The sequence below is a fragment of the Protopterus annectens genome, chromosome 2.part0 (assembly GCF_019279795.1).
Source record: "Protopterus annectens isolate FY-2018-M chromosome 2.part0, PAN1.0, whole genome shotgun sequence".
Taxonomy (NCBI): Eukaryota; Metazoa; Chordata; order Ceratodontiformes; family Protopteridae; genus Protopterus; species Protopterus annectens.
Genome location: NC_056728.1, coordinates 259,274,775 through 259,295,258, shown reverse-complemented (window position 1 = coordinate 259,295,258; position 20,484 = coordinate 259,274,775). Strand labels below are relative to the sequence as shown.

General features: G+C 39.6%; 1 protein-coding gene across 1 annotated transcript in view; it reads left to right on the top strand.

The window, feature by feature from the left end:
- Positions 1 to 20,484, top strand: part of PTPN4 (protein tyrosine phosphatase non-receptor type 4) — a 3,248,454-nt gene that overhangs the window by 110,856 nt on the left and 3,117,114 nt on the right. Inside the window, exon 2 of the mRNA XM_044060734.1 lies at positions 13,583 to 13,690. Within this exon, the coding sequence (XP_043916669.1) occupies positions 13,583 to 13,690 (108 nt within the window). The remainder of the gene's footprint in view (positions 1 to 13,582; positions 13,691 to 20,484) is intronic.

Genomic DNA, 20,484 nt, shown 5'->3' with positions numbered 1-20,484 from the left:
GAAATTGCATCCGCTTTTGTTACTCATTTCATGGAAAGACTGTACCAACCAACATTAGACCTCATTCTACGAGAGCCACTGCCACCTCCACAGCATTCTTAAGAGGGGTGGCTACAAAAGACATTTTAGAAGCTGCCACATGGAGCTCCGTGCATACATTTGCCAAGCATTACAATTTACCTTTAAATTCCAGATCCAGAGCAGGCTTTGCTATGGCTGTCCTGCAGGGTATCTTAGCTACACCATCTTTTTCCTAGTACCTCCACCCCCAGATTGGCTATGGTATTCTACCCATATGTGATGACTACAGATGCATCCTTGAAGGACATAGTACAGTTTTGTACCTACCATAAATGTAGATGTCCGATAGGTATGCATCTGTAGTCAGGTTTACCCTCCCTCCTTCCCCTCTGTGGTACTCCTAGGGTGCTTACCTTTCTATTAGCTAGCTTGGGGGATCTATTATGGTGTATTTGTTATATATATATATATATATATATATATATATATTTTTGCAAATGTTTTGACTTTTTATTGCATTTTTCCAAATTTAGCCTTCATAGAGGGCACCTGGCATCTGGGGCAAGAAAAACTGAGGAAGATGGCGCCGGCTGACGCTTTTATACCCCAGGCATTGTGACGTCGGGGAAAGAGCGACATCAGACGACGCCGGACCCAGACTTTGGAATCCGGCCGACCGAAGGGCTGCCTGAGGCAGGACAACCCATATGTGATGACTACAGATGCATACCTATCGGACATCTACATTTATGGTAGGTACAAAACAATACTTTCAGCCTCCTCGCTTTAGCAGGAATTACCCTTCTAAGAGTTGGACATTCCCTTATACTAGCAGAAAGAGCCGTCCTATGACTAGAGGTTACAAATCTTCTAGGGGGCAGGGGGCTACCCCTCAAAGGTCTTAAGTATTGGCAGGCTTCCTCTTCCAAGGCGGGAAGTTCTAAACCTGCATCTCAATCTAAACATTCTCAATGACTCTGTCCAACTTCTGTCTGTTCTTGCCTGCCTGGAGTCCTTTAGGGGGAAGGTTGACCCTGTTTGCAAATGTTTGGGCCACCATCACGGACGACAAATGGGTACTCAGAACTGTATCCCCAGGGCACAAGTTTTCTTTCCACACCTTTCCAGTACCCAAAGGATTCCCAGATGCTCCTCCAAACCAAAGGGCAGAAGTAGAAAAGCAAATTTTGTCTGTTACATCTGGGAACAATAGAATCAGTTCCGACTCTGCAGGTAGGCCAGGGATTCTATTTCAGACTTTTCCTAGTTCCAAAAAAAGAAGGCACCTGGCGTCCTATCCTGGATCTATCCATCTTGAACAATTTCTTGATAATTCCAAAGTTCAAAATGCTCACTCTGCATCAATTACTGCCAATGTTAGAAAAGGATTCCTGGCTGGTAACATTGGGTCTCAAAGAAGCTTATCTGCACATCCCTATCGGGGAAAGGTGCAGACAATACCTTCGTTTCAGGGTGGGCAAGCAACATTATCAATTCTCTGCACTGCCCTTTGGCTTATCTGCTGCTCCCAGAGTTTTCACAAAGTGCCTGGCTCCAGTCATTGCTTTTTGCAGGGAAAAGAAAATTCAGATTTATCCATACTTGGATGACTGTCTACTTCAAGCATATTCACAGGAACAGCTGCTAAAGGATTTAGAATTTGTGAAGACTCTTCTCTCTTCCCTGGTTTACACTCTCAACGTGGAAAAATCGAAAATGGTGCCATCCAAAGAGATTACATTACTGGGAGCGAGTCTGAACACAGCCACCCAGATGATAGATCTCACCCAGGAGAAGCAGACAACTCTTACAGTTTACTTCAAGGATTTGGCAAGCCTGTCCCAGCTCCCTGCATGGAAATACTTGCAAGCTCTGGGATTCATGGCCTCTTGCATTCTCATGATACCATATGCAAAACTGCATTTGAGGAAATTACAACGGTACCTCAAGAATACATGGTATCAACACACACAGGACCCTGGATGTGATAATTCCTCCGCTTCCATGTCTGCAGATAGAGTTTCTTTGGTGGGCAACAGCCTGTCTACAGAACAAAGGCATGCCTTTTCGCCCACCCCCGGCCACTCATGTTCTTACCACAGATGCATCGGACTATGCATGGGGAGCTCACCTGGATGGCAGATGCATACAGGGAAGTTGGAATGCCCAGCAGATGCACCTGCACATGAATTTAAAGGAGTTGTTGGCAGTCCAGCAGGCTTTACTAGCTTTCAAGCATCTTCTTTCTCCAGGGACCCTTCTTGTCAGGACAGACAACACCACAGTTATGTGGTACATCAACAAGCAGGGAGGTACTCATTCTTACCTCCTGTGCAGACAGAGCATGAGTCTTTGCTCCATAGCAGCATCCCTGGGCCTGCATCTCCTAGCTCAGTTTCTTCCAGGAAGGCTCAGTGTTTTGGCAGACCAGTTGAGCAGACAGACCCTGGATCCTCACGAGTGGCAGCTGAACAGAACAGTTTTTTGCAGCATCATTCGTCATTGGGGCACTCCTCAAGTGGATCTCTTCTCTCCAGACAATCATCTTCTGCCCCTTTTTTGCACCAGGCAGCATCACAGCAGAGCCTGGAGAGTGGATACTCTGTCGTTCCCTTGGACACTGCTGTCAGTTTATGCCTTCCCTGCTATTCCTCTTCTTCCCAGAGTATTATTGAAGATCAGGGACGAACGATCAAGGACTATTCTCATAGCTCTGGACTGGCCCAGGCAGCATTGGTATCCACTGCTTTGCAGTCTCTCCCACTTTCCTCCTTGGCATCTTCCTCTGAAGGCAGATCTTTTGGTTCAGGAAGGGGGAAACGTTCTAAATCCTCATCTTCCGTCTCTCCATTTGGCAGCTTGGCTCATTTTATGACTCCATCCTATTATTCTTCCCTGTCTCAGCAGGTGGTTGATGTGCTGAAGGAGGCCAGGAGGCCTAGCACTAGGAAGTCTTATGCTGCCACATGGGACTAATTCTTTCTTTGTATGCAGGCTAGAGGGGAATCTTTTTCTCAGTCTACCCTTCCTCTGATCTTGAAATACCTGGCTGATTTGCTTCAGGGTAATCTTTTTTTTTCCCCCTCTATCAAGATACATGCTTCAGCCATTTCTGCTCATTGTTCTTTTGAACAACCCATTTTCTCTCATCCTCTGATGAAAATGTTTCTCAGAGGTGCTTGCAACTTAAAACCTCCCAGAAGGGCGCCTACTCCAGCCTGGGATCTTAACTTTGTTCTAGAGAAACTTACTCTTCCTCCTTTTGAGCCAGCTGCCTCTACAGATTCCAAGTTTCTCTCGTGGAATACTGCCTTCCTCTTGGTTATAACTTCAGCAAGGAGGGTTTCAGAGCTGCAAGCTTTGATGGCTGTGGAGCCTTTTCATAGGTTCATAGGTTCATAGGTTGGTACTAGGCTATCAGCCCTAGGGCCTATACAAGCCTAGCCATAACAATTCCCTGGCTATTTCTTCCCACATTATTTACTTTCCTGGACCCCTGTCTAGCAGGGCGACTGACGTGATCCCTGGGGTGAATTTCCTTTCTCCCATCCAATCGTCAAGGTTCCTCTTGAAGAGGTCCAAAGAGGCACTCTGCTTGACATGTATGGGCAATCTATTCCAGAGTCTGGGGAGTCTCTGGGTCAGGAACCTATCCCTCCAGCATGTTTTGTTTATTGTGATGACAAGATTTAGATCCCTGGAGCGTGTAGCTCTGAGAGATTGGGATTTCTTTAAGTGTAGCATGTCCAACAGCTCTGGGTTTTCGTATTTTCCATGCAGATAGGGTCTTTCTGAGAGCCAACCCCTTTATGTCTAAGGTGGTTTCTATCAAAAACAATATACAGATGCTCGTTGAAACCTCTTGCACGGCAATAGAAAGATGAATCCACAAAACAAAGCCAGCAAGATAAGAAGGTGTAATAAATAATTTATTAAACCCAAAGGACAAATCCAATAGGTTACAAAAATAGAACAGGATAAATCCAAACCGGTTTCGGCTCAACAGAGCCTTCTTCAGTGGACACAAATAAAAATAAAAGCAATAGAAGCCAAAAGCAACTCATTATATATGTGTGTGCACACCTGATACTTAACAACATCACCAATCACAATAGTGACACAATAAAGAATTAATCATGAAGTTAAAATTGGTCATTAAGACCAGGTGGAAACAGAGCTCCCAGTTTTACTATCCATTTTCTTTCTTTGAAGTTAAGCAACTCATGCCAACTGTCTTTATCTTTGCAAATCCCATTAATGTGGTCAATGATGACAAATTTGAAAGAAGCAGTTGTATGTTTTAAAGTATGTTTAAATAAAGCGTTATTGGGACGTTTATTTTTAATACCACTAAGATGTTCACAAATTCTCAAGCGAAAAGCTCGAGAAGTTTGCCCCACATAAAATGCTGAACACTTACAGGTCACCAAATAGATGACCCACTTGGTACTACAGTTGGCCCACATCTTTATTTCAAAAACCTCAGAGGTATTTTTACTAGTAAATTCACGGGTATTGGAAACCCGCATACAATATGCACAGTGACCACAAGAAAAACACCCTACTATGGGACCCCCTGTCAAGGAAATTTGATTACAAACTATAGGACTTGGAACAGACTTTTTGTAATGGCTAAGTCTAGAACCTATAGTGCATCCCCTTCTAAAGGAGAAAAAACATCTATCCCTGAGAAAGGGATGCAATCTCTCTTCGGCCAACAAGACATTCCAGTGTCTCTGAATAATGTTAATAAAACCTTGAGTATTACATCCATAGGTGGTAACAAGGCATACAGGCTGTGTGTCCCCATTGTTGTTGTGATGTTTATAGCGTAATAGGTCTTGCCTATTAAAATTGGCAGCCCATTGTTTAGCCTGATTAATGGTCCCTGGACGATAACCCCTCTCTAAAAATCTGCAGGCAAGATCATCACGTGTTTTTACATAAGATGCTTGGTTAGAACAGATCCTCTTTGCTCTTAAGAATTGCGATTTGGGTATATTTTGGATGATATGTTGTGGGTGGAGGCTGGAAGCATATAGTAAGGAGTTATATTCAGGAAATTTTCTGAAAATGGTAGTGGACAAGGTATTGTCAGGATTTCTGGTGATTTCCACATCCAAAAAGAACATTTTGGATCTGTGGAAAGACATTTTAAATTCAATGCCCCATACATTGTTATTGAGATAATTAAGAAACTCCTTAAGATAGTCCTCATCAGCCCTCCACACCAACCAACAATCATCCAAATAAATGCGCCAAATGTCCATTTCACACATAAATATTGTGATTAGGATCATATATAATGATCTCCTCAATGTATGCCATGAAGAGATCGGCATAGATGGGTGCAAATGATGCACCCATCGCTTTCCCTTTCTTTTGCCAAAAACACTGATTTTGAAAGTAAAAAACATTACTTGTAGGCACATATTCTGTTAAGCATATCAAAAAAGTGTTGAATCCTGGTTTATAAAGCCCGGATCTGTTCAACCAATAATCCAAAGCCTGCAGACCTGCCCAATGTGGAATATTGGTGTATAGAGAGGTGATATCTAAAGTGCATAATAACCAACTAGATTCAAGTTGTGTATCATTAATTATGTCCAAGACTTGGGTAGTGTCTTGAATTCTAGATCTGATATGTGAAAGCAAAGGTTTAAGATGATAAGTCAAATACTCTGAAAGAGGTTCAGTAATGGACCCATGTCCCGAAACAATGGGTCGACCCGGTGGGTTAGTGGCATGTTTGTGTATCTTAGGCAAGAGATAGAGATATTGTTTTTTGGGGGATGTAACCGTAAGTTGTTCCTTAATATATGTTGTAATAATCCCCTCCTCAACTGCTTGCGTCAAAAAATGTCCTATTTTGTGATGATATTGTGGAGATGGATCCAAGGACATGTGCATGTAATACTCTTCATCTCCCAGTTGTCTCATAGCCTCCTGATTGTAAGCTGCCTCATCTAAAACCACCACAGCTCCCCCTTTGTCAGCTGGAATCACAACCAGATTCTTGTTGTTAACAAGTTCTTCAAGACTAAGTACCTCTTTCTTAGACAAATTATTGTACAGTGTGGAAAAATCCTTGAGATGACAATGCAAGTCATTTAACACATTTTTCAAAAAAACACCCACCAAATGGACCATAGGTGGATTGAAGCTAGATTTTTTAAACTTGAATTTACCAACAGAATCATCAGTATTGTCAGCAAAAAACACTTTAAGATTTAACATCCGACAAAAGTTAGCCACATCCTGGGCAAGGGCATATTCAGAAACAAAAAATCCCGGAACAAAATTAAGTCCTTTATTTAATAACTTGATCTGTGTATTAGTAAGCTCAACCGAAGAGATATTGTGTACATTGCATGGACTGTTCAGTGTTCTATCATCATCTTCAAAAGATTTTCGAGACCCTGTTTGGGTCTGTCTTTTTTTATGTTTGTGCCCCCCCCCCCCCCCCGCCTGAATCTATATCCAAAGGGTGCGGACAATTAGTCTTTTTGGCATTGGGTAACATATCTGTTGGGTTAGCTTCAGAATCACCTTCGGTGTTAGATGAGGTGTCCTCCCCAGAAGTACAACTGGAAGAGTTCACACTCTTCTTTAAAATAGATTTCGGTCTCTTTCTTTTGGGAGTGGAGAATCTCTTATTATTAAAATTATCCATAGGTAATCTGAATGACACATTTTTTGAAGTATCAAACGGTTTCCCTTTTTCATAATCACCTACATCCCTAAAGAATTTTTTGAGTTTCCTCTCTTTCAGACTGGATTCTAATTTTGATAGATACGTCGTTAGTTTTTTAACTTGTGACGGAAAAGAATCACATTTTTCAAAATTGCTAGCCTCAATACAGATAGTTTCTAATTCTTTAATCCCCATATGAACCTTACGTTCATAAAAATCAGCCAGGGCATCAACAAATTTAGATGAAGCTAATTGTTGGACCTGACCCCAATCGTCCAACAGTTTCTCATCAATGTTGGATACCAGGGGTTGTACTCTCACCCTTAGTCCACGTGGGGTTATCTTTTTTTGTTGATACGCCCTGAAAAGACGTAAATGCCAAACATTAGTATGAACCATCCTCATATTTTTATTAAGTAAATTAAAAAACATATCACATTCTGCGTTCACATCCAAAACCTTCATATTATTAATTTGTCCAGAAGAACTAGCCCCTAGACCAAATACAGATAAATCATCAAGATCTGATGAAATCCCCTTAATAAGAGGTGATAGTGCCATACTTTTACTAATAAGACCAAATCCTAAATGTACAAAAATCTATATTATACTAATATACCAAGCAAAACGCAAAACAGCAATCTACATGCAGCAGTTATAAAAGAATTACTGTCACTGAACAGGTATATAGGTTATCAATAAACCATATGCAGAATGGTATACAATACCAATGATCAATACCAAAGAAAAAATTAGATAAAGAAGCTGAAAAAAGACAATATACAATAAACAGATCAGGTGTATTATGTACCTATATACTGTGTATATGTCTTCAGCATCAAAATCTTGATCAGGTATAACAAATACAATAAGCAGTCCCGCTATTATTCAATATTTAAACTGCGTATTTGTACCCGTCCTAATATACAATGATATTGATCTGGTATAAAAAATATATGATAAATAACAAGACACAAAAATGGCCACAACCAAAAAGTGTGTTGTCACTAAAAAAATCTGTCTATAGATACCAAATCTGCAAATTGGAAACCATGAATAATGCAACTGTCAACACAAAGATGCTGTTGAAATAAATATATACAGATAACCATACATATAATAGGAAAGGGTCTTAGAAGAAAAGTACAGCCAAAATATGCCTGTAAATAAACAATAAAGCTCTGGATGTGAACAGTAGAAGCAAATCTGCAATAATTCTTACAATATATGAGAATGATTCAAATACTACAAAACTAGTCCAATACCCAAAATGCATAGATATAAAACTCCCAAAAGGATGTGGAACACAATCTGCACACACTCCCTAAATATGGCTTTATAGACCTACAAAATATCAAGAACAGGTCTGATGTAAAGATACCAAAACTTGTAAATCAAAAGCATACATAGCATAAACCTGGATGAAACATGACATAGAAATATATCAAATGCATGACACAAAAAATATATTATGAACAATGATATATATCAAAGAATTATAAAGGTCTGACACAACCAATTGTAATAACAAAAATATGTCTAACCAGTGTCCAAAAAAGTCCAACAGGTGAATTCCCAAATGCAGTAGTCTAAATATGTCCAGCGACCACAACTACGAAACGTAGATAAGCTGGTGCTCTGAAAATGCAGAATATCTTCCACAAATAAGCGTAAACCAAAAGAACGCCGTTCAATGCTTGAAAATGCAAAGTACATAACACCGACAGGCGTGGATGAAAAACGCCAGTTCCTTAACAGCACAGAAACTAAAAACCGCCAAAAGCTTCACCGGTAAATGAAAAACCGGAAATGGAGCAAGTACGTTGGCGTAAGCAAAAGCAAACCAACTGGAAGCCCACCGGGAGCTGGTAACCACTTGTGCATGAACCAATATCCATGTAGTTACGTTCCAAACACAAACTGAGTGCCAAAATGCTTCAAATATAAAAATAAACGATGTGATATGTTATCACAAGCATAAAGTCAGCAATAAGAAAAAAGAAAAAACACCGACCCGCAGTGGTAAACAGCATCTGAAAAGGGCATCAGTCAGAAACAATATACAGATGCTCGTTGAAACCTCTTGCACGGCAATAGAAAGATGAATCCACAAAACGAAGCCAGCAAGATAGGAAGGTGTAATAAATAATTTATTAAACCCAAAGGACAAATCCAATAGGTTATAAAAATAGAACAGGATAAATCCAAACCGGTGGTTTCTAGCCTGACTCTTAATCAGTCCATACACCTTCCTACCTTTTTTCTTAATCCTCGAAATAGAGGTGAGAGGATCCTACATTCTCTTGATGTGCATAGACAGCTCAGGTTTTACCTGGACAGGACTAAAGACCTTCGGAAATCAGCTCAGCTATTGGTCAGCTTTGCCCCTGGAGCCCAGGGCAAGGCTATTTCTATGCAAACCGTTTCTAAATGTATTGCTCATTGTATTATTTTTTTGTTATTCCTTTCATGGCAAGGGTCCTCCTCAAGGGGTTAGGACCCACTCAACTAGAGCAGCTTACACTTCTGCAGCCTTTTTATGGGGTGTCCCTACTAAAAACATTTTGGAAGCTGCCACATGATCTTCTGTTCACACTTTCACAAAGCATTACAATTTGGCTTTGTTTTCAAAAGCCAGGGCAGGGTTTGCCACTGCTGTTCTGCTGGGCATTTTCTCCAATCCTTGATTATGTTTGCTCCTCCTCCCTTTTCTCTGGGCTTTGGTAATCAACCCATTGGTTAGGACTGCAACAGTGAAACATGATGAACAACATACAGTTTGTGTACACTTACCATAAATGTGTGATGTTCAAGTGTATTCACTGTTGCAGTCCCCTCCCTCCCTCCCCTTTTTTTTTTTTTCCTTTTCCTAAGGTAAAGCAATTTAGTTTAATCCTTGTTTTCTGGGGGCTTATGACTGTTATGGCAAGAAAGACTGAGGAAGTGATGTCGGCTGCCTCCTTTTGTATCGGACGCCCTGATGTCCTTTACAACCGACATCATTTATACTTACCTTTGGTATTCTGGCCGATCGAGGGCTACCGGGAGCCGGATAACCCATTGGTTAGGACTGCAACAGTGAATGCACTTGAACATCTACATTTATGGTAAGTATACACAACTGTACTTTCCTGGATTTACTCTAAAGGAGCAGACACAGCACTGCCCTCCTTACCTCTCATCCTGGATTACCTAGCAGATCTACTCCACAGAGGCCTGTCCTTCTCTTCCATTAAGATCCATGCCTCTGCCATCTCTGCTCATTACAGCACTGAGCCACCTCTCTTCTCTCACCCTCTCATCAAACCTTTCCTGAGAGGGGCCAACAACTTAAGGCCTCCAAGGAGAGCCCCCACCCCTGCTTGGGACCTTAACTTTGTGCTGGAAAAGCTCACGCTTACCCCCCTTTGAGCCTGCAGCATCAGCAGAGTTAAAATTCCTTTCTTGCAAAACAGCCTTGCTTCTGGCCATCACTTCAGCTAGAAGAGTGTCTGAGCTACAAGCACTTATGGCTGTGGAACCCTTCATTATTTTTCATGCTGAGAGGGTCTCCCTCAGGACTAACCCAACTTTTATGCCTAAGGTGGTGTCCAGTGTGGCTCTTAACCAATCTGTCCATTTGCATACCCTTTTCCCTAATCCTCAAAATAAAGGGGAAAGAATCCTGCACTCTTTAGACGTACACAGACAGCTCAGATTTTACCTTGATAGGACTAAGCCTTTAAGAAAATCTGACCAGTTACTAGTCAGCTTTGCACCATGCACAGAGGGCAAGGCCATATCAAAACAAACCATCTCCAAATGAATAGCGCACTGTATTAATTTCTGTTACAAACACCATGGGAAACCACCTCCTCTGGGGGTCAAAACGCATTCCACTAGGGCAACTTCAACCTCTACAGCATTACTCAGGGGAGTCCCTACCAGGGACATTCTGGAAGCTGCTACCTGGAGTTCTGTTCACACCTTCACCAAACATTACCACCTGCCTATCTTTTCCAAATCCAGGATGGGTTTTGCAACCGCAGTCCTTCAGGCATACCAGCCAGCTCCAACTCTTCTTGATTGCCTCCACCCGTTTCTTCAGCTTTGGAAATCAACCCAAGTGTGATGACTGCAACAGTGAAACACGAAGAACATAGTACAGTTGTGTATACTTACCATAAATGTAGATGTTCGAGTGTATTCATTGTTGCAGTCCTGGTTTCCCACCCTCCAGCCCCCTTGTCTCTCTCTGTCTCTCCCCTTCTCTGTCTGTATTGCATATCCCTTACAGGGCTATTGGTATTTACTTTTTACTGGTGGTGTTTTTTCCACCATAACTTACCTCCCTATTGGGGGGGGCTCCTGAGATTTGTGGCAAGAAAAACTGATACATTGGTGTCTGCTGCTTGTTTTTATATCCCTGACAACCTGACATTAGTCCTGAAGCGACAGCAACTGATGCAGAAATACTAAGTATCTGGTATTCTGGCCGACTGAGGGCTATCTGCAGGCAGATAACCCAAGTGTGGTGATTGCAACAGTGAGTACATGCGGACATCTGCATTTATGGTAAGTGTACGCAACTGTACTTTCTAGTGTTATGGGATGAAAGCGCTTATCTGTTTTATGTGGACTTAATAAAGCTGTGTTTTGCCCTTGGGCTGCTTCTGGATTTATTTTTTTGGCTTGAATAAGCTTTCTGCTACTTCAGTGGGGATTTCAGCTGCCCTGTTTGGCTTTCTGTCTTTTGTGCTAGTTTTTTCTTTGTATATTTTTGTTTTTTCTAGTTATTAATTCACACTGAAGGACAACACAGTAAGATTCCTAGTCCTGGTTTTCCCAGACATTTGTCTCGACCTGTAAGATAAAATATTTATGGCCTCAACCAACCTATTTAATTTTCAAGTATTTTTCAAAATTAGCTGGACTGAGATTAACCTCCTCCCTTCCAGAACTCTCTCTTAAAACCTACAGGTTTAATAAGTTGTAATACTGTCTGACATACATGCATATATATCTGTTTTCTGTCCAGCACGTTCAACCGTTGATGCATTTTTAACACAAGCATCTATACAAATCAGTGTGATACTCAAATGACATAAAATGCTTGTCAAAACTCCGACTAGCTATGTTGGCATATGTTACAAATGTACTGGGCTATTCTGCCTGACACAGATGGCACTACCCCATGTCATCACATCACCAACAGTATAGGAAACCTAAAACCACCACAGACTGTATTGTAGTACTTCCTTGCATGACTGTCACTGCAGTCTTACACACACTGAGGACAAAATTTGAGTTGTAAATATTTCTTTTATGAGACTCCTATATTAGAAGTAGGTCTGTTCTAATGAACTAAACTGCATTGGAAAGATGCAAAGTAGTACATATTATGTGCAACTGTTTCAAGTACTGGTATAATTCTGGTACAGAATGTCTCTTCAGCGGTTTGTGTTGCTAGCCAATATTGGCTTGCTGCAGTTTAAACAAAAAAAGAGGTGAGGTGGTGTTGATCCAAAAGGATCAGTCAACGTTCTACAGTAAAAGCTCAGTCAACGTTCTGCAGTAAAAGCCAAAGTCATTTGCTTTTCACTTAGAATATGTTAGGCACTATCTACAGCTCTGCAGAATGATCTGATTAAATAACCTCTCTCGACTAATCACATATCTCATGCAAATTAAAATATTTATTCCATACCAGTTACAACTTTCCTTTAACCTACTCACTCACTGTCATCAGCCGGCCATCCATCCATCCTCAACCCATTTTCCTAAGTTGCACATGAGGTCGGGATGTCACTTTTGTAGTGACAGTCATCTTGAGCCAAGGTTTGCACCACCGGGTGGCTAACCTTGCTGCCATAGTTCATTTGGGCTACTCACTCACCCACACACTCACCTACAGCCAGTTTAGTGTGTCCAGTCCACCTACTGCATGTCTTTGGAATGTGGGAAGAAACCGGAGCACGTGGAGGAAACCCACGTGACCACAGGGAGGACATGCAGACTTTGCACAGAAGACACCGTAGGTGAGAATCGAACCAGAGAACCTCTTGCTGTGAGGTGACAATGCTAACTACTGCACCACCGCAGCCACCCCAAGATGTATCCTAATTTTGCATTACTCCCTTAATAGAACTGTATAAATTGAGTGTAGTAGACTTGGTCTTTAGAAGCACTTTGCAGATCTGAGGAAGCCCATTTGATCTGGGCAAAAGTGCTCATCTTATACCGATTTTAATATTTTCTTTCTTGGAATAAAACTCCAGGGATCAAGAAGAAGCAGGCTTGTTGAAGTAATTTGTGCAAAAGGTACTAAGTTAGTTTGATTGTGTTTGGATTAAATTATTCTTAAGTTGCATGCTTGGTGACTCGTGTTTCCACTGAATGCTAATTTTTTAGTCTTGTCACCAGCTGTCACCCCTCTTCTTTTCAGGGAGTAAGAACTGGGGACCCTGAAGTTACATGCAGCATTACTGGAGTAGAGTTCAAGAGTAAGAGTTTTTTATGAAAACTTATAAGAAGACAGCAGGAAGTTGCGCATTGTCGGAGGCCATTTCAAAGATCATCTGAATTTTTGCATATTTGATACTTAACTTAAATGTGTGTGAAAGCTGTATATTAATAGAAACTGGGAACTCATGTAATCTGGCTAAAATTAAGTTTGTTACAGAAACTGATTGATAAGTGGTATGAACATAATTTTGCAAGAAGTTTTTTTTAATGGAATTTATGCATCTGTTAAACCATATTGCCTGTAGATGCAAATTAAAAAAGAGGTGACTTGGAAATGTCACTGGAAGCAAGAGGATTTTTGTAGGCTATTTAATTCTAACTTACTTTCTTTTTTTTTTTTTTTTTTTTTTGTGCGTGTTTTAGAAAAATGACCATGGTCAGGTTCTATTGGATTTAGTGTTTAAGCATCTGGATTTGACGGAGAGAGATTATTTTGGATTGCAAGTAGCCGACGATTCAACTAGCAACCCAGTAAGTGACAATATGTTATAGTCAAATCTGTGTTCTTTCCCACTGTGCATGGTTTATCTATATCACTGCAATGCAAGCATTTAGTTTTAAGCTTGTGACTAAAAGCAGCCAAGCAAATATTCCATACTTCTGTTTTTTGTGGCAACACAGATATTTTGTAAGGTTTTCTGGTCTAATATTTTCCCAGGTTATATAGACTAGAGCAACCTTCTATTAGTGGATAAAAAAAAAAATTACACACCCCTGTTAAAATGCCAGGTTTTTGTGATCTAAAAAAATGAGACCACAATAAATTATTTCAAAACTTTTCCCACCTTTAATGTGACCTATAACCTGTGCAATTTAGTTGAAAAACAAATCTTTTAGGGAAAAAAAAATATAAAAAAATAAAAAATGTACAATACGCTGGTTGCTTACATGTGCACAACCTTAAGCTATTACTTTGTTGAAGCACCTTTTGATTTAATTACAGCATTCAGTCCTTCTTGGGTAGGAGTCTTATCAGCATGGCACATCTTGACTTGGCAATATTTGCCCACTGTTCTTTGCAAAAGTGCTCCAAATCTGTCAGACTATAAGGGCATCTCTTGTCCACAGCCCTCTTCAGGTCACCCCACAGATATTTTATTGGATCTAGGTCTGGGCTCTGGATGGATCATTCCAAAACTTTAATTTTCTTCTGGTGAAGCCATTCCTCTGTTGATTTGGATGTATGCTTCGAGTCATTGTCATATTGAAAGGTGAAATTCCTCTTCATCTCCAGCTTTTTAGCAGACACCTGAAGGCTTTGGACCAAAAGTACTGGTATTTGGAATGGTTCATAATTCCCGCTACCGTGACTAAAGCCCCAGTTCCAACAGAAGAAAAGCAACCCCAAAGCATGATACTGCCACACCACCATGCTTCACCTTGGGGGATGATGTACTTTTGGTGATGTGAAGTATTTTTGCTCCAAACATACCTTTTGGAATTGTGGCCAAAAAGTTCAACCTTGTTCTTTCCCCCTAACAGATTTGTTTGTTTTTCGGTTGAATTGTACAGGTTAATTAACAGGTCACATTAAAGGTGGGAAATTTTTAAAATTATTTATTGTGGTCTTATTTTTTGTATCACAAAAACCTGGCATTTCAACAGGGGTGTGTAAACATTTTATGTTCACTGTACAATGATATAATAATATGAAAAGTATGCAGAGTGCCACTGTAGAGAATTTGACAGCACATTACGCCTGACTTGGGACAATGTTTGAAACAGTATTTTTGTTTTTTAAGCTGTTAAATCAACTTATAATGTTTACTGCCATTGCCTCTGGCAAGCAGATGTAACAACACACATTTTTAACTAGGTAGGCCCACTGAGCACACTCTTTTTTGTTTTCACGGATGACCCGGGAGCAGTGTCTGGCAAAGTGACATGCTCAAGGTCACATAGAAGGCAAATGAGGACTGAGGGGACTTAAACCCTTTACCACAGGAACTACAGCTCACAGCCTTAACATATACAGTTTTACAAGTAAAGTTTGAAGAGATGATTTAAGATTGATTCCTTTCATTGATTTAAAACAAATGAAAGGTTAATAGTGTAACCTGAAAAGTAAACATTAAAATCACCAGTAGTTTTTCAGGTTAGTTAACAAGGTAAAATGAGTGCCATTCATTTAGCTATGAAGTGTATCTACAGTATGCAGATAGTTTGACTTAAAATGCAACATTGCCTGCTTGCCCACCAAATGTATGTTTCACTGTAACCAAATTACTGATTCAGTAGAGCTCCATTAGTATAAAAGAGGCAGTTAGGATGGGTGGAAGAAAGAAATCTGTGCATCATTAGTGAGAAGTGTGGGATGTAGGGCCAGTGGAGAAAGGGGGGGACTCTGTGGAACTTTTAGCATAAGCTGCTTTGATGGTAGCAAACTGTTAAATTAATAAACTCCAAGGGGACTCTGGAACTTTTAGCATAAGCTGCTTTGATGGTAGCAAACTGTTAAATTAATAAAATCCAAGAGAGTGAAGAAATAGTCTAATGTCATCTGTAGTTAAGGTTATAAACACCAGAAAAATGAAGGCATTGACTGCTAGCATTGGTGGATGCGGTTATCAGTTGTAAGTCTGAAGCATTTGCAGCTATAAGTTGTCTAAATAATTTGAAGTTAAATAATTTATCATTGTTAACCTATCATAGTTCTGCTGCAAATAAATTTCCTGTCCTTGATTTGGCTAAGAACCAAATAAGAGCAGTTTGTGCGAGTTGACCAGTAACCAAAATAACAGCACAAAAAAAGTTGTGCACTGCACTCTTAAAAATAACACTGTATGGCTCCAAAGTATATATAAGAAATATCTAATTTATTAAATACATTAAGCTCTTTCGTCTTAGAAACTTTCAGAGTTCATCAGAACCAAATACAAACCACCAGCTTTTTATAGTTCGTAATTGTACCAATTAAGCAATTAAATAATTAACATTTTTAAAATTTAAAGAGAAATGGCAGATTTAAAAGGATATAGTACAGTATTAAATCATATATCAATAAATGACAAAAAAGGTTTCCATAATAAAATTGTACAAAAAAAAAAAGAAAAAAAATTTCCATAATAAAATTGTATTATAATCTAGCTGCCCTCATTTTTAAAACAGCGCCATTAGAAGTGCAGTCATTTAAACCTGATTTTAAGTTTGCTCCCAATAAAAGTTGCCAGTACAGCTCACAATGTTCAGTACCAGTTTCCCAGCCCCTTCCCCCAGGGTCCAATGCTTACGTCCTCCAGTACAAAAAACAAAAATACCGTGTGCACACACTTTTTTTATGTTTAGCCAGAGCATTTGTATTGAGGCTCCTGTTTATAACATACACAAGTGTCTTTAGGGGTCTCTCAGTTTTTCCAACATAGAATTCAGGGTATAAGTAACAAACACCAAGATAAACGACCCCTTTACTGTTACAGTTGAGTAATGTTTTGAGGGTCAGATGTTTGCTACGTGCTACAAACTAATCAGATTTATTCACCCCCATAGGAACACTGATCACATGAACCACACTTACAGGTACCAACCTTACCTTTATTACTCTTAATAATAATGTTTGGTATTTTTTTGGTAATGGAGGTTTGGTAATTTTCATACAACTCCTTGAAATTTCTCCCTTTCTTATAAACCACAATCAGTGGTTAAGAAAAAGGAGCCAAGGAGTTTGGTGCAGCCCTAAATCTCTCCCAATATTTCAAAATAATATTTTTGACTAATATGTTATAAAAATTGTATTCTAAAAAGAATGCCCTATGAAATTCAGTATTATATGTTACTAATGTTGAATTATTCATCATTGGAATACAATTCAAATTCATGTTGGGTGCTGCCCTAGTCATATCCAGGATGGGAATATACTTCTTAACCCAACCCTGAATAACTTCTTTTTTTATAGGATTTTAATAAATGTATTTGGGTACCCTCTCTCCAAAAATAACTTTGAAATAAAATCATAAATATTTGAGGTCCTCATACACGCTGTAATGAGCTGTCTTTTAACACTATTCCACTTTAAATAGAGAGGATGGTCACTTTAAAAATACAAATAAGAATTGGAGAAGGTACCCTTTCTATGTATCTGGCTCCTGTGTCAGCTGTTTGCAAAGTCCATCATAATATAAACATCCAAGTAATAGAAAGCTTCTTTTTGTATCTCATAGATTCATTTTAGAAAAGAAGGGCAAAAAGATTTCAACAGACAAGTCCAAAGGATCCAAATATTGGTTTGCCTCCACTAATTGTGGCAAGAGATAGGAGTGAGGGTAAGGCAGGATTGACTTTATGTAATTTGCGTGAAATTATTTTTTTGTAACATGTATAGAACAGTAATCCTTAGAATAACCTTGTGTAACAATGAGCCATCAGATCAGCAGTTAGTGTCCAGTGTGCCTTGGTATGCAAGAGGGCAACCGTAATTCATTGACATAGAGCTGGTCATAGTCAGAGTTGTGCGTAGGTGTCCTACATTAGTAGCAGAGCCATTGGTGATGAATGGAAGATAATATTCCATACTGGATATTAACATTTTCGTGCTTTCAGATCGGTCTCTGGGGTAAGGTGTCCATTAGCTTTGTATGCATATTTCAGTCATCTCAGAACATTAATAACCCAGATGGTTAGTTGGTTGAAACATGCCAGCCCACTACAAACTTTTAATCTCTTCTAATACACCATCAGAAGCCAGGGCTGGGTAACATGGACCCGGGAAGTAATTGGACAGCTGTTCAACATACAGTAAAGAAACACCAGCTTATTAAACTTAATAAAGGCCCACTGAAATAAAGAAAAACAACATTTTTTACAATAAAAAGCTCACTTTACATGAGGCCATAATTACAACAAAACGAAATGGTAAAAAACAAACTTTGCACTTGATCTTTAAAGAATATCTAACTTTTATATCCATATCTTTGACTTAAACAAGTTTTACAGCACAAAACACAACACAGAAAGTGAAAAGGGCTTGCTAGCTTGTCTTTCTACCATTACTAAACCATGGCAAGGAGTCATTAAACAACTTAACATTATTTAGGCATCTAGGCTATCTAACCTTAGTTTCTTGTAGTGTGCAGCAGATTTTATTAAAAAGTTAACCAGAGTGCAGCACAATCCGTCACTCAGACAATAAATCAGTAAATGAACACAGCTATATTCAAGTGAAAGATAAAAAAAAAAAAAGTAAGATGAAACAGGATGAGTCTTTGTAAAGTGTATAGTGCTTAGCATACAGTAAAATAAAACTGATGTAAAACTAATAATAAATCATTGTCTACCAGTGGACTGATTGATCACCTTTAGGGCAATTAGTGCACTCGGTGCACTGCAAATAAATTCCTAGTAAAGTTTTTGTACTTGGCATACAGTGTAGTAACACAGATTTCACATTGTACTAAACAGTTGAAATGGTAACTTTACTTCATCTTCACAGATGTACAAATTCTTCTGAATGCTTTCTTTCCAGCACTAATTCCTTGCTTTTACATTAGGTCTGTCATTGAAGGGATTCACACATCTGTAATTTTCTCCCTAAAAATTATCAATCAGTAACTCAGTTTCACTAGCTCTGGTCATTATGCTGTTGACATTCTAACTAAAAGCCTCTAGGAGAGTCATTCTGATTGTGTTCCTTATAGTTTCATAAAACAGGACCATGGAAGAGAGGTTGTCTTAAAGAAGCTGCATCTTCAGTTTGGGTATGTCTTTTGGGAGACTTCAGAAATTACTTTGTGGTTCAGGAAACAAGGACTCCAAGTGCATTTTTCTTGAAACTGATTGCAGACAATTGAGGTTTGCCTGAAGTATAACAGTCCCATTTATTGGCTTCTGAGTACAATTAGACAGCTGCAGCAGATTTATATTAACTTGAACCTGACACCTGTTGCCTTCATGGGTTGCATTATGAATGGAGAGAGACTGTCAGCAATTGTAAAGGAATTTAATTGTGGCTGGATAGTAATGCATAGTCTGCCTTAGAACACATTCACTGACAGTGGAGAATTCATTAATGCAATTAGATGGCAGAGAGCTTTTGTCTGTCAACTGCAGCAACATATGTATTCCTTGGATCATTGTGTATGTAGGGAAGATGCAATCAAAAGTTACGAGACATAAGATTAAAGTAAAAGCTGGTAGTGGATGTGACCAAGAAACAACAAACTTGAATCTGATGTCAAAAAATACAATGAAGAATGTCTGTGGCTGTAATCAGTATCAACTTTTTTTATGGTCAGAACTCTCATATCCATTCTGATTGATAAGATACCAGCTCTAGAAGTAACCACAAGGATCATGGCAGTGATGGAATATATTTCAGCATTATATGCCTTAAGGAGAGCAGTTTCTAAGGCTGAATATTTAGATAGAATTCATTGAGAACTGCAGAAATAATGTTATACCGCAATGGAGTTGTAGTACGAACAGGACTATGTACTTATAAGGCATGGCAGTGTCTGTGCAAAAATGCATCATTCCTGGCTTCATAAGGTCAAAATGAAACTGAGGACCAGTATGCCAATTGAAATGTCACAGTGAGGTAGAAACCTTAGTCTCAAAAAGAGGTCAAACCATAAGATGTGTAGATAAGAAAGGATTAGAACGTGGAGCTGAAATTTTAGAGTGGGCTGGTAAAGCTATAGGAAGATGCAGTACTTTGCATAATTTTGAACATTTTATATCCAATTGATATTGCGGGCACTGAAGTATCGGCATGTTGCATGTGGAAGATATTCACATTGGACCACAAACTGATCAGAAATAACCCTGTGGCTTCCGCATGGAACATGATTTGCTGTTGGCTGAGGACCTACTCTGCATTTCATCCAGATTTTGCTGATTTAGAAAATTTATATTTTTGATGAAGTTGGTAATGTAAGACAAAAATGTATCTTAACTAGGTCAGAATGGACCTTCAAAGAACCTCCAAAGAGAATAATACCCAAAGCCTGATGTCCTTCAAGGATGCATCTGCAGTCCTTACAAATGGGTTGTCCTGTCGTCAGGCAGCCCTTCGGTCGGCCGGATTCCAAAGTCTGGGTCTGGCTTCGGCTGGTGTCGCACTTCACCCGACGTCATTGCAGCAGTTATTCGGGTATAAAGGCATCAGCCGACGCCATTTTCCTCAGTCTTTCTTGCCGCGTGGCGCCAGAAGCAGAAGCTGTTCGCAAGTGCCGGTCGGTCAGATCCAGAGATTACTACTACCAAATACTACTTCGAAGACTTCTATAAAGCTAAGTACCCCGTTGGGGACTCTTTCTTGCCTCAGCCGATGT